General features: G+C 36.4%; 1 protein-coding gene across 3 annotated transcripts in view; it reads left to right on the top strand.

The window, feature by feature from the left end:
* The window catches only part of ZFAND3 (zinc finger AN1-type containing 3), a 131,831-nt gene that overhangs the window by 29,117 nt on the left and 85,876 nt on the right, over window positions 1-16,838 (top strand). For 2 of the 3 annotated variants that reach the window (XM_088161287.1, XM_088161288.1), the window contains exons 2-3: window positions 3,414-3,454; window positions 5,330-5,356. In XM_088161287.1, the coding sequence (XP_088017413.1) occupies window positions 3,414-3,454; window positions 5,330-5,356 (68 nt within the window). Of the gene's footprint in view, window positions 1-1,492; window positions 1,586-3,413; window positions 3,455-5,329; window positions 5,357-16,838 lie in introns of those variants that run through there. The other variant, XM_088161289.1, reaches the window with a different exon arrangement.

Here is a 16,838-nt window from a genome sequence, read left to right as displayed (position 1 = left end):
ATCTTCAAAGAGAGTTTAACTATATATTCTGCCTCAGCGATAATTCCATTCTATTTGACTTGATTTATCTGTAAATATGAATGTCTTTCTGAATACCAGCTTAAATTATGTACAAGTGGAGATTATAAATTATCTGTATAAAAATTACTTTCTAGGGATATTGTACATATAAAATGTACGCTGTGATTAATTCTGGATTAGGTGCTGTTCAGCATGAAGCTGACGTTTTATGGAGGAAATCTAGGAATTACTCTAATATGTCTAGTTAAAAATCGTGGTGATTTGATATCAGATTCAGAAGCGTATCCCAAGCCAGCTGCATCAGAAGGGTGTAGAAGTGTTGGGTGTCATCCTAAAGACTTGCAGGCTAAAAGACACAATTCTCACTGCTAGGACTAACTTAGAATTCTAGCTTTGCTGTGCCTTATACACCGCTACAGTCGTGATTTTGCTGTGTGTTCCTAGAAACAGGAATTGTGTTGCCTTCCCTAAAAGTCATCCAGGACCAATTTTTTCCTATAAAGTGGAAAGAGGGGGTTGTGTCATGATCAAGACTGTTTGATATTTCAGAACTTCGAGTGTTTCAATTCAAATTCTCTCTAGAAATAATATTGCAGATGTATGATGTATTTGAGAAGGTTGTTGGGAACAAAGAAATTTTACATTTTTGTGTTCCTCCCTGGCACTATGAGCTTCTGGTGAATTCTGGAGTCACTGAGAAATGATTAAACCACTAATGTGGTTAACATGTGCTTTGTGAAAGAACTGCAATATGCAGGTTTGCTCGATTTTAAGTCTGGTGAGTGAACCCTTGCCTGCTGAAAAGAGGAGATCCTAGCAGTGAGAGGAGGGACTTGCAGTGTAGCAAAAAGCTGTCAAACATTTTACTTGACAGACAGTGACCTACTGAATTTGATGTATATAGACTGCATAATGCATTTTCTGAATAAAACCTTTGCTCTAAGTGAATACTGCATTTTCAGAGAGAAGCTGATTGTTTATCGATGCTGTTACTCTGTCTTTGCTGTTTTCTTAATTCTAGTATACTGTTTTTTTTCTACTTTCACAGAAGTGACTGTGTAAAAGAAGCTAATATAAAAACCACTCAAGTTTCAGGTTCTCATCATAGTAGCAGCTTCAGACAGACTTGAATGCCTTGAAAAGGCATATACAAGGATCGAAGAGAAAATGGTCCTTGAAACTGTAACAGTGTTACTTGGCTTACAAGGTCACTTGTCCAATAGTGCTGTCCTTTCAGAAAATTTGATGGGGTTTTGTGTGTTAGAAGAACATGGCAACCTTTTTTCTCTTTTTCACAGAGCTCTGTGTTGTGTTTGCATCTTTGTTTTTCCATTGTGGGTGTGCTGATAAGTAAATATTATTTGAGGCTTTGGATTGATATTTAACAGCTGAGATGGTTGATTATACCACTGAAAACATTTGTCATTGCCCATTCCAATGTCATCAGTATGAACCAGCTGAACTCTGCCTTTCTTTTTCTTTGCTGCCCCTGGGGTTTAATGGCTTTGCAGAGAAGGTCCTGCCTGGCATATTGAGCTGCTCCAGAAGGTCTAACCCATAAGCAGTGAGTACTGAACTGCAGCACACTAGTGCTGTAGGTGTTGACTCACCAGGCTGTTTTTAATTGCAGTTCTCTTGAAGGTAGATAATCTGTGCAGACCGTCAACACATTAAATCTTTGGGTATCTACCAATCTGATGATATATTTGTATGGCTACATATGCTGATCTGCTTTTCTCTTCTTGGGAATTAAATTTTCTCCTGTGCGCATACTGTTTGCATTTAAAATTAGCTTTCATGTGTCTGTGGCTCTTGCTATAGCTGGCAAATGGTTATATCTCAAATCTCTGGTGATATGTGTTCTTATAGAATTTTTGAGCCTCATGTAAACCCGCTTTCAGATGTGCATGAATTGAAAAGCATCTGTAATGTTTTGATGTGACTGATACCAAGATATGATTGACCAAGATTGGAATTACTTTATTACTGGAGTGTCATTCAAAATAACCATCTGCAAATTCTGACGGGGGAGTCTGTTATTCTGATATGTGTTCGTTTGCGGTATAATTGCTTTGAAAAAATTGTCAAATTTTCTTGTCTCAAGGTAACAAATTTTTATAATTTATGTGTTGTTAGACACAGATCTTCTCTCAAAATTCCATTCCTGTTTGGTTGGAGATAGAAAACAACTAGTCTCAGTTCTTTCTTTGTATGCATTTTTCTAGAGAGAAAGGTGCAACTAATTTGGCTAAATGATATGTTCCAGCTGGAGGCTGCCCTGGGGAAGAAAAAAGGTCTTATGGGCATGGGCAGTTTTGGTACAACCTTGCCTATTAATAGGTACTTTCAGACTTCCCCAGGATGGCATTAATGCCTGTAAATAATGGCAGAGTTTATCCAGGAATGCTGAACAAATGAAATATTGGGCAGTGTGCACAAAAACCAGTTTGTTCTTACCTAAGGATACTCCAACACGCAGAGAACTTTTGAGAATATTCTCTTTACTTTGTAAAGGAGATGTGAAGAAGAGAACTTCTTGTAAACTAGGGGAAACATAGTGCATTGCTTTGGGTATTTGCATGGGAGCCCTAGAGAGGTCTTATAACCTTAATTTTTTGTTTAGTTTTTTTTTTGTTGTTGTTTTTGTGAGGCTACTGACTTTGAGGTTTGACCACCTGTGGCATAATTGCATATGCATTTTGTAGACATCTGAGAGGCTTAAGATATTGCTGTTCTCCTGCTGTTTTTCTGTTAGCTGAAAGTTGCTGCCCTCAAAGCTGAGCCACCCTTGTGGATCATATGAATTATCTTAGTCCATGTCAGTGCAAAGTCAGCCAGGTTATTTTAAATTACTGCTGAATTCAGCTGACGGTAGTAATGAACAGCTTGGTGTAATAACTACTTAAACCATTCCAAGACTTCCAAGAGCACATCTGTCTGTGTCCTTATAAGTACAATACTTTAATCTCTCCATTGCTGTATTGTATTCAGGATTTGTCAGGACTGCAGAGCAATTGCCAAGGGGAGTCTAATATTGAAGTGGAATGTATTGGTGCTTCCTGTCTATCATTATTATCACATTGCAATACAAAGATTAGAATGGTGAATGTGTAACATACACATTGAATGGTAAAGTAAGTTTATTTTCATATATGAGGTAAATGTGTAGAAGTCATAATTTGGAAATCTCTTGGAAAGAGATTACTGTACAGAGTCTCTTTCCATACTCTTGTTCCTAGTTCAGCCACTTCTAGCCCCACTTACCTTTGACTCCTAGCCATTTAAGTTCTTACCTTCTCTGTACCCTTGATTAATTCCCCCCAACACTTCCCTGTATTGATTAGAAATATAATGAATTTTTTAGCTCTATTTTTTTTTATTTTTTGCCCCAGGTCCAGCAAGACTATGAATCTCTGTTCCAAATGCTTTGCTGGTAAGTGCAGTAAAAGGTTTTGTGTTTCCCTTAGATTATTGAAACCACATTGTTGGCATCTCCCTTAGGATTCGTGCATGGGTTTCTCTTCCTTCAGTGTGTTTATGTAATCAGATTTTCCTTACTTTGGTGCTTCTTTTATTTGATAATCAAAACCCCCTTGTGTAAATGTACCCATCAAACCTTGTTCTTGAAGTTTAGGGAATTTAGGTACATCCTTGAACTACAGAGCTCCGTTGCCAGCACAGCTCCTGTACGGATGATATGGTTTCCACAACACATAAGTCTGAACTGTAATTTGGAATTTTTTAGAATTTATTTTGTAATAACCTCTGATATGTAGAATGGATAAAAAAATTGAAAGGAAGAGTTGATATAGAACACCTCATTCCATTTCCATTAACTTGCAGCTCTTCAACATTAAATCATCAGTAAGTCGTTGGTAGGCTGTTCTAATTACTTCATATTATTTTCTTATTGTAAGTTCATTCCTATTTTGTGAAATCTTAAGAATTGTTATTGACCTTTTCCTGTTAGCAGCTTCTAGCTTTGCCCTCTGAATTATTTTTTTGGTATTATTTAGTATTGTAACCTTTTTAAAATTGTAATTAAGGTCTTGTCATAGCTCATGATTTTTAACTGCCTTGGGCCAACACATAAAATTTTAAAAGGTTCGGCTTTTTTTTTTTTAGCTTTAAAATTTTCTTGGCATTTTTTAAACAAAAAAAAATAATTTTGACTTAGATTTCTCTTGGGTTCAGCACCACTTCATTAAACAAACATATGGGAAATGCAGATTGTTAAAAGGTTGTTCAGCAAAATGTATTTCTATGGCTGTTTTCTAAAGTCATGGGTCTCTGGAAAGGGTATATTGAGGAAAGTGTCAGTCATTTCTTGTACTCTTTGCCTACTGACCACAGTCACAATCAAGTCTTTGATTTGACTCAGTGGGACTGTTGTTTTTCATACTAGCACTGCAAATAACTTATATTTGTGTACTCAGCAATGCAGGCATTCTGATTCTGAGACATCAAAACAGCCCATCCCTCATTTGCTGAGTTTAGCAGAGTACCCAACACTTCACAGCCAGCAGACCAGGCATTATGCAGAGCATCTTTTCTTTTGGTTTTTATTTTTGGTGTTGGTTTGTAATTTTGTTTCTTTTTAATGAGAAGAAAAGTTATTGGCTTCTGTTCTGCAATTTTTCTGAAATGCCATTACCTCTGATAAAGTTAATTTTTCTCTACTGTAAAATTGTAAGATGAGACCTTGTGTGATTGACGGGGTGGGTGTGGGAGAGCGTATGTTTTTAAAATTTCAAGATGTTCCTTAGAGCCTGTTTATTTTAATGACATAAGTCTTTGGAAGAATTTTAGTAACTTAAAGAGCTACTAGTGGTTGGAATAAAGGTACTGTAGAAAATACTTTGGAAAAAGACAAATTTACTCTATCTTATTTAGATCTTAACTATGGTTCCTCCAAGTAGTATTGAAATAACCAGTTCTGTTGGAGTCATAACTCAAAACCTCTGAGTGTCATCATTCCAACTTAAAAGTGGTTTTCTATTTTTTCTTTTTTTTCCTCCAAGATGCTACTGACGTATTTTAAGCATATTTTTATACTGAGTTTCTAGCTCTATATTGATATAGAAGGATATGTACTCCTGTTTCTGTAAATTTAACCACCACAGGTAGCAAGATTTTGGGCAAGTAAGGTGTTGAAACATGTTTTTCACTGTTTCAAGCACTCCAGAGAAAGAATGTGAAAAATAGTTCTTCTTTTTTCTCTTTTAATTTGGCAAATTATGTTGAAGCAGAGGGAAAATTTCAAAGTATTACTTCTCTTGACCGTAATTTCCTTTTTCTTTTATTTCAGAAAAGAGAAATCCACACAACGAAAAAGGTTAGTAACTCTTTAAATTACTTTTTTTGCTCATTTTTTTCTAGATGGAAGAATCCAGTCTTCCTTTTTTTAAAAAAAAAATATTTTGAGACATAGCAGGAAAGACCCTTACATTTATGTAAGCATTCTTTTTTTTATATATATCGGGGAGAAGGGCAACAAGTCCTTAAGGGATTTAAGGGATGAAATGTTCTGTTTACAGTGCAGTATGATTTATTCATGGAACCCCCTATCTTAGCAGGTTTTTCAGACTTCCTGAACTATCAACAAGTTTGTAAATACATTATCGTGTAAATACATGATCACGAAGTCTTCTTTGCTTCTGCATTTCCTGGCTTCCCCGTTGTTCTGGTTCTGCCAGGGCAGGGTTGATTTCTGCAGTAGCCAGGAGGGGGCATGGCTGGGACAGGAGGTTATTCTGTTCCACCTCCCCCATTGTCAGGGGTGGGGGAAAGGGACACTCCTCCAGGGAGAAGGGGCTGCCTTCCAGTCCAGAAAGTCTGACAGAGGGAGTGGTTGGGGAACGCCAGTTCTGAGCATTTTGCATGTGAACCACTCTCCTATCTCTGGTACATTTTTGTTAGTAATATTGTCACTATTAATGTTTGTTTTCTTATCTCATTTGCTGTATCCAGTATATTGTTATCTCAGCCTGCAATCTTTACTTTTTTGCCTCCAATTCTCCTCTCCAGCCTGCCGCAAGGGGAGGGGAAACTGAGGGAGCAGCTTGTGCTTTGGAGTTTCAGTGGGGCACTAAATTCGGGAATATCATTCCTAAACCATGACAAAAATGGTCAAGTTTGACATCTATCAGATTAATTAGCCTGGAATTGGGGCAAAGGGTGATGTCAATCTGCCTTATTGTTTGACCAAATGCTTCTGTTTTCTAAATTTATAGTCAAAATAAATTCACTGAATTTTCACTCACATTTCTCCAAAGATGAGACAAACTGCAAAAACAACCAGATAACATAGCAGGGAGACTGGCATTTCTTGTTTTGGTTGTCCTTTGTACTTTTTCTTACATTAAGTGTGGGAATACTGCTCACAAGTTATTACAGAGATTAAGTTGTTTTCTATGTCAAGAATGAGCTGCATATTGCACAGATATATGCATCCCTTTGCCTGTAACTGCCCAGTGTTCTGATCTAGTTGCAGAAGGCTCACTAGGCCCTTCTGTACAACCACAAAATTGCTGTTCATTTGCCAGAGACTAGTTCTTAGCTTGCACATAAGGGTTGATAAATACTGCAGAAGAGCTTGAAGTTAGCTACCCTCTTCAGCTGTCTTTGCCTCCTCTTCACACCATCTGCCTGTTCCAATAAGGAATACCTGACTTGTTTTACTTAAACCCTGTAGAAGCAACAGTCTCTGAAATGTTCAAGAGCTTCTCTAAAATAATTTCAATTTAATTGTACTTCTTCAAAGTACTTCACAACATTCTGTCTCCAATTCAGTGCTGACCGTGTGTTATCAATGCCTCAGAGTCTCCAGATACAGAACAAGTGTAACCCTACATATTGAAGTGCTTCAAATAAATATGCTCTTTAGATGGTGAAGACAGTTGCTTCAGACTTCCCATGCATCTAGAATACAAATGCAGTAAAGTGGTGTGGGTTTTGGAGGTTTTTTTGTGGGTTTTTTTTTTTGGAGAGAATATTCGCTGGTGAGTAAAAGAATGTAAATTATGACTGGAGTATCTCTCTTCGTGGCACTGCATTTTTCAAGAATGCTGCAGCCTTTCTTCTTTCAATATGGTAAACTGTGAATTCTGAGTGATTTAATACAGGACAGTGTTGAGTTTAAATTTTCAGAAGTACTCTTTATTAACCCATCTTTGCTCCCATTAGGTTTTTCGAAGTTCTAGTATCAACTTCAGGTAGGGACTTTGTTTCAGTACTTTTTGAAATGCCACTTGATAAAGTAGGATCTTTCAGGCAGGAATTCTGCATTCATGGAAACAGCACCTGGTACCTCAAGAATTCAGTTTTAATTGGAACCTCTGGGAACAGTTACAGAATGAACTATTACAGAGTACAAACAAAAATTTAAATAGAGAAAATGATAAGACTAGACTTTCTACTTACATCACCCACCAAAAATGCAGTCTATCTTTAATGCATTTGATTGTGAGCCTGGAAGGTTTAATTTGTGTTATGTTCTATCAGCAATGGAAAGAGAGGTACAGGAAGTGGATTTCAGCTTGTTCGGTAGTGTGTGAAGCTAAAGGTAAGTGCAGCAATGGATGGTTTGGTGGAGAGATGCAATTGCAAAACTGGAAGAAGATAAAATTTGATTAGAGTACTCATGGATTTGTGAATCAAAATCATAGGCATTCTGTCTGAACATGTAATTGAAACTCCTAGAGGTGGGTATCCATCCCTTAATCCAGCTGTGCAATATTTATGTTCATGTTGTGTCAAGTACTAGTACAGCGTCACTGAAACGGAAAAAATAACACAGCCATATAACCAAAGAATTGTGTGCGTTTTAGGAGCTTCAGCTTATCGTTAGGTCTTCCTTGTAGGTTGAAATAAAACACATATTTTTAATTACTGGATTCTTGATGAGTAAAAAATTAGAAATCTTTAATCTTCATTATACTAGCAGAAAGTCAGTATTGCTAGAACTGCATCTGTATTTTCAGTACATATGCTTAACTCTATACTAGGTTATTATGAAATTTTGAAACTTTGATAGTATTTTTTATGTTCCTGAATTGAAAAGATCAAATAAGTAGTAAAAAAAAAAAAAGACATTAATATGTACTAAATATTGTCTGAGTCTAGAAGTGTCAGATTAGTCACGTATTGCTTGAACTCAGATGTCTCACTATAGAGTTACTTCATATTTTTGCATATCTTAACCTTCCTCCTTTGTTGAGCAGACCTTTATTTTGTCGTGCTTAAATCGCACACAGTTTTTGGAGCTTACAAAATTGGCAGTTTTTTGTGTCTCAGACTTATTGAATAGTACAATTTCCTTTTCTCTCAGTTTTTGTAAATCTTGGGAGCTCTTTAGAACTTGTCTGTTATTCCTGCCATGTCTGGCAGTAATGACTCCTATTGTAAGCATGAGCTGGCAAAAATCAGCATTCCTGCCTAAATAGATTTTGCTGTTAATTAACTGCTGATTTGATTCCTAGTCAAGCTTACAGCTTGCTTACTGGAAACCTTTTCAGCAGGTGCATCTTACATGTTGCTAGTTCAAATTAGGCATTTTTTGCTGTGCCCTATTGTATGGTAATTACTAAATTATGCTTCATTCAACATTGTGTTCATAAAGTTTTCAGTCCTAAATGAATGATACAAATCTGTTATGTTTGTATTTTTCATATGTTTGTAATCTCTGATGTGAATCCACCAGTTTTAGTACTTTGTTAGAAAGTTTTTTGTTAGAAAAGCAGCAAGAAGTTTCCAGAAATTTGAAAGTGTCAATAAAAACTAGTTTTCTTTACCACTGCACAAGACGTTTCTTTTTTCAGTATGATATTCCCTTTGTTGGCTCCACATAGAAGCCAGTGCCTCAATATGTTGCTTCATTAGGTTAGAATTTGCTGCTGTATTCACATCTGTCTTTGTACATTGAAGTACACAGACTGCTTGCTACAAAAAATGGCTCTCAATGGGTAGACTTTGAAAGTAATCAAGCTTCACTTTTAACTTCTATTACACAGTCAAGCTTGCAGCTAAATATTTCTTTGGAAAATTGTTAGCTGTTACAGTGGCAACAAAAATGCTTCTTATTTCTAGAGCGCCGTCTAGTAAAGAATATAACATTTCAGATATAACCATAGATATTGTTTGGCTTACATTCAATTTCTTTTACTCTGTGCCCAAAGAATGTCTAAATGGGTAAACCTGGTAGGAAAAAGATATTTTAGCATAATTAGTAAGCTTGAAATATGAGATGTGTGCTTAGCTTGAAAAAGAGAGTCACCATGAAATGGAATTAAGAAAAAAATTGGATAAACTGCTTCAATTATTTATACACTTGATTTGCATTGCTTAACCAAATCATTCCTTTTACTCTGTTGGTATGCATTATTCTTTGACTTTGAAAAAATTTAAAAATCTGAATAGTAGCTCTGTTTGGACTGTTAAAACAGGGCAATATTTTGTGGAAAATTTGGGAAGGGATTTTTAGTTGACTCCTTTTACCCTAACCTCTCTTAAAGGTTTGGAGGGGAAATACAAATCAGGAGAAAAATAATTTATTCAAATACGGTTATATGTTCTAAACTTAGGGACTAACCATTTTACATTTGTCAGAAGTAAACATCAACCAAATCAACCTTTACAGTACCTTCCTAGTCCCAGTATATACAGGTTAATTGGAAATTCTGGAGAGAGGGATACCTGAAGTTTTCTAGCCTTGCTGGAGTTAAATACAGATTGCATGTTGAGTGAAGTTAGCAAAACATTATTTGAGGGATCTGTATCTACATTGTCATGGCATGGAAGCTGCAGAGTACAGTGCTCCTGTGTTGCTTTGTGTCAGTACTGATCTGATTTGGCTGTGTGTGTTGTATAAAAAGGTGGGGAAGACACTGTAGAATGCACAACCCTCACCTTCCTGGGACCTGGCTGTGTGAAGGCATTGTGTGCACAGCAGTGCAGTGAAGGATGTCAACAGGGCCAATGGCTCAGCTGCTGGTTTGGTGTGCTCAGTTGTTTTGTCCTGTTTCATCCTCCTTTAATTTCCCCTGGATGAAATAGTGGGAAGGGGCAAACACTAATGGAGGACAGACCTGTGAAGTTTCTGTGCAATTGTTAGTGGAAGAAAGAATTCCTTTCACAGCTGTCACTCGAGTGTTGTGAATTGAGGTAGGACAGATTTTTCTTTTTCTCTTGTTTTTTTTGCTTTCTGGCTGCTTTAAGTTAGTGGGGCATTATCCTGTCACATAAGTGTCTTTCCACCAACAGAGTCTAGAAAAATTGAATGCCTTTTAATTAATAACTATTATCATTTTACAGTCAATGAATCCTATCAGCAAACTACCCTTTAGGACATTAGTGGCTGTTGGTTTGTGTTTTGCAAAATTCTATCTAGTAGACTGGGGCTAATTTGTTAAAAAATTAATTATACTCAAGCAAAAATATGACCTTTTCTCTGTACTGGCTACTTGAAAAGACTACCAAAGAATCTTAATTCAGTTTTTTGCTCTGTCTTGATGAGACATTGCTGATGTTTTTCATATGTTTTCTTTTGCTTATCTCAGGGTATTACCAGTCCCATTGTATAGATTGATCTACAAGCCAAGAAAAGCACTCAAGCCCTTTTTTTCTCAGACTTTGCATTATTTTTAGATTTTCACAGCTTTGTTTTCTAGTATGGGTTTTCTTTATGGTAAAGCCAGTTTTTCTCTTTTCTTAATATTTTGTTCCCTTTCTAACTCATAACCTTTCCAAATGACTCGTTGAAGCACCAGCTGTAATTTAGTCTCTTGTATATAGGTTCTGTGTTGATGCAAAAAAAATGTTTAGAAACATGACTTAATTGCCATGTTTGCACTTTGCCAGCATGAAAGTGGAGTTACGTATTGAGGATGTGCAACCCACGGGTTTAATTTATTTAACTTTTTTATGACTCCATTCTCTTATAAATGTGTGCATAAGATAGAAGAAGGAATGTTATTATTTTTTTTCTAATATAGCAATTTGCTTGATTTATGGAAAAATCTGTGCTTTTTTTTTGTGTATTTGCTCGTTTGGAACCCTTCTATAGTTTATAGAGACACTAGTGATTTGTTCCTTAGCCTCCCTGTGGAGTTTGTTCCATATTACAATCTAATTCCATGTCCGTGTCGTGCACTCCTGAGCTGTTAATTTGTACATTTCGATGCAGTTTGTTTCATCGTGTTTTTGTAATCCAAACTGAATCTAACGAGCTATGTGCTTTGGGGACCCAGCCTTGCCTTGCCAATTAGAACAAGTGGTTACTGAGAGAGAGCATGTTTTAAATAAAACATGGCACCTCTGTGTGGGACCAGCAGCCTTTGGGGAATAAAAAGAGAATATTTAACTCTTTCTGCCGAAGAAGAGAGGGCAATATCAGAGTGTGCATTTTAGAAACATTCAACTCATTCCTTTAAAAAGTATTATGCAGATTCATGGTTTGTCTTTTAAATAAAATGTAGTTTTCCATTGGATGTATTAGGCACTACTGCCTGTGGAGTATTTACGAATTTGTAAGGATATCTCTCGAGCTGACTGCATGTTTTCTAGGATTCTGATTGCTAATGCTGCATCAAAATTGTACAGGACTAGCAGCTACCTTTTTCTTTCTCCTTCTACTGCTGCACAAGAGGCTGAGAGAGAACAGGAGGAGTGCCAGATGGTGAAAGAGCAGATTTCAGAAGGTATTCTATAAGGGAAGGAGTCTAGAAACACCATTTGTTTTAATTAGAGTGCTAAGGTTATGTACTAGATGACCAAGAGGAAGTTATCATTTTGAGGTAGCTGGGAAGATGGGTGTTTATGATCAATATTTGTGATCACTGGAGAAATTATCCAGCATTCTACTGATCTTAAAACTAACTAAACTTCCTGGTGAATTCAAGCAAGACACGATAATGATTTAGGAAGTTAATGCTACTTTGCAATTCTTTCTTGCATTCTACCCCCAGCATTTCCTTCTCTTTTTCATTTCATTAACTTGTACATCTACACGCTTGAGCATCTCCAAATGGAAGTAGTTACTGTCCAACAAGTCTTAGCTAAGGACAGTGACAAAGAATTTAGGTGAACAGTCATGGCAGTTAGACAACATTTCAACAATCCTTGCATACACAAGGCAGGCGAGACCAAGAAAGACCTCCCTTGTGAAAGCTGTTTTGTTGAGCAGCTAGCTATAAGGGAAGCACAGATGTTTTCTAAGGTGATTTAAGCTATTGGGGGAAGCAGGTGTATGGGACAAATGTGATCTGGATAATAGAATGAAATGTAACTGATGACTTTTCAGTTCTTTAGCCATTTCATATGAAAGAAATGTGACCTAGCAGTTAGACAGCTAGCTAGGATCTTGGCTTGATTTCCTTTGCACCGTCAATGAGGATTTCTTTGTGATACTAGACAGGTTGGGATTTTTTGTCTTGTACTTCTATTCCTCATCTGTTACTGAGAGATGGTACTATTTCCCTGCTGATTTTGGACAACCTGATTTTTGGACTTGCCTTTCATATCCTTGAGGAATGTATCCAGTTAGGGACCTTTTGTTCCTTTATTTTGTCTTAGCCTCCAGAAGTCTTAGGCAAAATTTTGGTATTTCAGTTCTTTCCTGTAGGTGTGTTTTCTGCAGTTGAATTTCTGTTCTTCATCTTTTTGACACTGTATCTTCAGTCCAGTTTGTTTCTTCTCTTAATTTAGAGGAGATCATACTTCAGTGCTACAGTTAATGTATACCATTTATTTTGAAACTTTTAATGCATTTGCTTATGTAGCCTGCAAACATGCCAGTCATGGCATTGTTCATTTGTGCCAGTCTTCTTACATATATTGCAAAACGTTCTCACAGAGTTAGTCACCAGAGGGCAAACTGCTCATGCAGATTTAGTCAATACAACTATGACTTCCTATTTTTTTAAAAAAGCCCAGCAGTCTATGAGTGAGTTTCCATGTAGTATTAATTAAATGAGAAGTTTAATGACTGTTGTCTTCAGAGATAAAGTTACAATTTTACGCTGAAGGAGATGAGTTTTAAAAAGATGAAATTTAAACTGTTGGACTAATTTGTAACCATTGGGGGAAAAATATCCCTTTAGATAATCTTCTTCCTTGTTATCATAATAAATATCCCTTACTAAATAAGTGATTAAATATTGCTTAACTATTAGGGAGAAAAAAGTAGCTTAAAACAGTTTTCAGCAGGAATGTCTTTATCCTTAGTTTTAAGTAGATGACTCTCTATTATGGGGACAGGTGTGTGTGTGTGTGTGTAATCCTATGCTGCAGATCCAGATTCGGCCTTTCTTGAAAGGTCACCTGAAGTAATTGCATCTCTAGTAGTTGAACCTGTAAGATTTTGTTCCTTTCCTTATCAGAAAGCATAGACTGTTGAATGAATCTGGCACTGAAGATTTAGGAAATGACGAGACAGGTTACAGTGCTGTAATAATTAATCCAATCTGTGTGTATGCATTGTAACTGTCTTTTAATTATGATAAAAGGATCAGAGTACAGGAAAGCACAAGATTACTGGCCTAATCTCCTGGTTTAAATCACAAGTCATTAAATATCATCTAGGTAAGCTCTGTTTGCTGAAAATTTCTCCTTTAAACAGCTACTCTGTCTTGATGTGAGGATGCTGGGGGTTCTGAATGCACCATGGTCAGTAGTATTTCTAATGAATAGACTCCCTCACTATAAAGTAATATTAAGTTATGCCTTCTTAATTGCAACATTATAGGGATGACATTTGCACATTGAGCTGAATAGAGAATTATTTTCTTTAGAGAATTTCTTTAAAGAACTCATTAGCCCCCTAGTGTTTCAAGAAAACAAGTAATTTACCATCTTGACATTTGTGTGAGTCAGAGGTGGTGGTATTCTTTCTTGTTCACTATATATACATAGGTAAGAATCTAAAGCACAAATGTCAGACTTTCACAAATACTGGGTATCAACTTTGAGAAGCCTTGGAACTGCAGTCCTTTCTTAATCTCTCTCCCCCAAGAAATAAAATTTTTTGATGCTTTAAGCGTTAAAAGTGCACACCTCCCTAACTCTATGGAACTGCAAAGATATTTAATGCTTCTATTGCTGAACCTAAGAATAACTTTGAACATCCTGAAAATAAATACAAAAAATACTTTACAAAGTCTTGTCAAAATTGTGTGGCAGAGCAAGTTGGTAGAAATTTAGTTCTCTTTGATTTTTCTTTGGAATCTTCCTTGGGGTTAAAACAAAGTCAAGAGCAGAAAGGAGCTTTGCTTTGCCTTCTGTAAAATTCCAATTGCATGTTTTGAATGTCTTTCATTCTATCCAGTAAGGAAGTTAAGGGTCCTCTAAAAGAGGAGTTCTGTGACTTGCATGCATTATGAAGTAATTTAAAATTAAATAAAGAGGTCAGATCACAAGTGTAAAAAATTGATTAGATCAGGCACTTCTTTATTTCAGACTGCTTGACTTCTCAGGCTCGGTAGGATTTTGCCATCCTGTAATGCCACCCCCAATCTTCTAGTATAAATAATGCAGTTATGTGGAACTGTTAACTGTTCCTGGGCCAAAGCATGTGGAAACCATGGACCAGGAGTGTTGATTCTGAGCTGTTGGGTTGCAGTGAGGTTGGACCCAAACACTTTGTCACAGCTGATCAGAAGTGCTGAAGCTGAACAAGCAATCTAATTGGGGTCTTCTATAGAGTCCATCTTCTGAGATTGCTCTTTTCTTGCTGCAACAGAAGCAGCTCTAGTAATAGTCCTCAGAACTAGTTTTCTGTCTCCTATGTATTAAGGCTTCTGATCAGACAAATATCAAAGGAAGGCTCTGCTTTGTGTATTTTAACTACTAATGTTACCCACATTGTAGCTGTTTATTACTTGAGTAAGTGAACATGATGTGCCAGGTTAATGATCCCGTGAATAAGGAAGAACTTTAGAGCTTTATAAACACTTGTTTTGTATTTATGTACATTTATTTACATTAATAGTTTAGTAGCATTGCTAGCATTTTTATTAGATTTCAGCTCCTAAATAACTGGAGCTTTTATATTTTAGGCTTGGGACATTTCTGTCCAGCTCTGTGGAAAAGGTCACATGTAAGTGGAGAGCAGATTATGAGCAGACAATAGATGTCTTGGGGGGTTGGTAGGCATTAGAAATGATGAAAAATACACTTGTACATCTCAAATGCTTTAGAATTGCTTGAAGTAGGCATGGTATTCACTGGAAGTTGTTTGTAGTGAGCTCAATCAGCCATAAAAGATTCATTTATTTTTTGGTAATTCTGTAAGTTATAGGCTTTGCTCTTTTAACAAAAGATGCTGGAGTTTTGCCTTCCGTCTTGTGTTTTGCTTCAGAAGAGAAAAAAAAACAAAACAAAAAACAACTCAACAAAACATTCAACGCTTTAGAGGGTGTTTATGGAGGTAAATACTAGTCTGGCTCATTTCCAAGCTGAGAAAGAAATACACTGTGCTATTTACCTTTGTGTTCTAGCAATGTTTAATATAGCATAACTGCTTTTCATAGACAAGTTTTTGTTCTCCTCTGTTGACATGTCTTGCCCTGCAATATGTGAAGAAATAGAAAGTTTATCCCAGTGTAGGTGAATGCAGTCTTTCACCATGACATTTTTTGTGCCTCAGCAAAGTCAGTGCTTAGCTTAAAGTTGTCAGCTGAATTGGTGTCTGCTGAAACACTTTGAATAGCAATTTGTAAACTAGAATTTGACAATGCTGGTATTTTTTTTTTTCTCCTTGAGACTCACTGATATCTAGAGAAAATTGTGATAGGTGTAAATAATCCCAAAAATGGAAACGCATATAATGAATGTTGACATCTACTCAATTGACACAGATAAGTTAATGTTTAGAAATTGCTCAAACATTATTCTACATTCTGCACTGCTTCTGTTAGTGTCCATAATTATTATTTCAAAAGAGTTAATATTACTGTATAACTGAAAACTTTTGACTGTAAAGGTTTCATTTAAGATAGATATGGCAGTGACTTGTTTTGCTAATTGGCACGTGAAATTCGTACCTGATATGTGGCTGCAGCTAGTTGGAGGTAACTGGACGTGTTCCAGTATGAATATCTTCTTCTTTTTTTCTAAATGAGCTCTTAAATCTATGCACAACTAAATTGTAAAAAAGAGTAACTCTGAATCCAAAATCAAGATGGTTGGCAATATTCTCCAAATCAATGTATCTGGTAGCTGTGGGCAGCAGGAGTTCTCCAATGCATTTCAGTCCTTTTTTTTTTTCCCTCTTTCTTTTTTTCTTTCTCTTTCTTTGAAAGGGTCCTGGTGTGCTTTAGTTGAGGGAAAAATATATAGGAATATTCATCTAATAGATTCAGAAATGCAGAGTGCTGAAAGCTTTTGTAACAGAACCAGTTTTTCTTGGTAGTTACTAAATGAGCTTTCCTTCATGTAAAGGTCAGATTTCATGTATTTGTTACCATTTGAGTTCTTTTTTGACAGAAGGAAAGCTATTTTGCACTTGATTTATAAGATATTTATTGTGAGTTAGTACTGCATAAACATCTGACATTGTGAACAGCACTGTGTACTGCTGACCATGCCTTGGTGAAAGGAATTTTAAGATACTTGTTCTGGTCTTTTGTGCAGGTACTGTAACGAAGTAGAGAATGTCCATTTACAGGAGAGCAGGAGCAATTATTTTAACTTGAAGCTGTTTTCTCTTTCTTACAACAAGCTGCAGTAACTCCCTGCAGATAGAATGGTCAGTTGTGACTCCATCCATATACCTGGGCCTGAGAAATTAATTGTGACTTAACTTACAAGGAAGGGAAACTTAT

Source organism: Sturnus vulgaris, chromosome 3 (assembly GCF_052056855.1).
Source record: "Sturnus vulgaris isolate bStuVul1 chromosome 3, bStuVul1.hap1, whole genome shotgun sequence".
NCBI classification, from domain to species: Eukaryota; Metazoa; Chordata; class Aves; order Passeriformes; family Sturnidae; genus Sturnus; species Sturnus vulgaris.
Note: the sequence above shows the minus strand (reverse complement) of the source record. Positions and strands in the feature narration are given on the sequence as shown.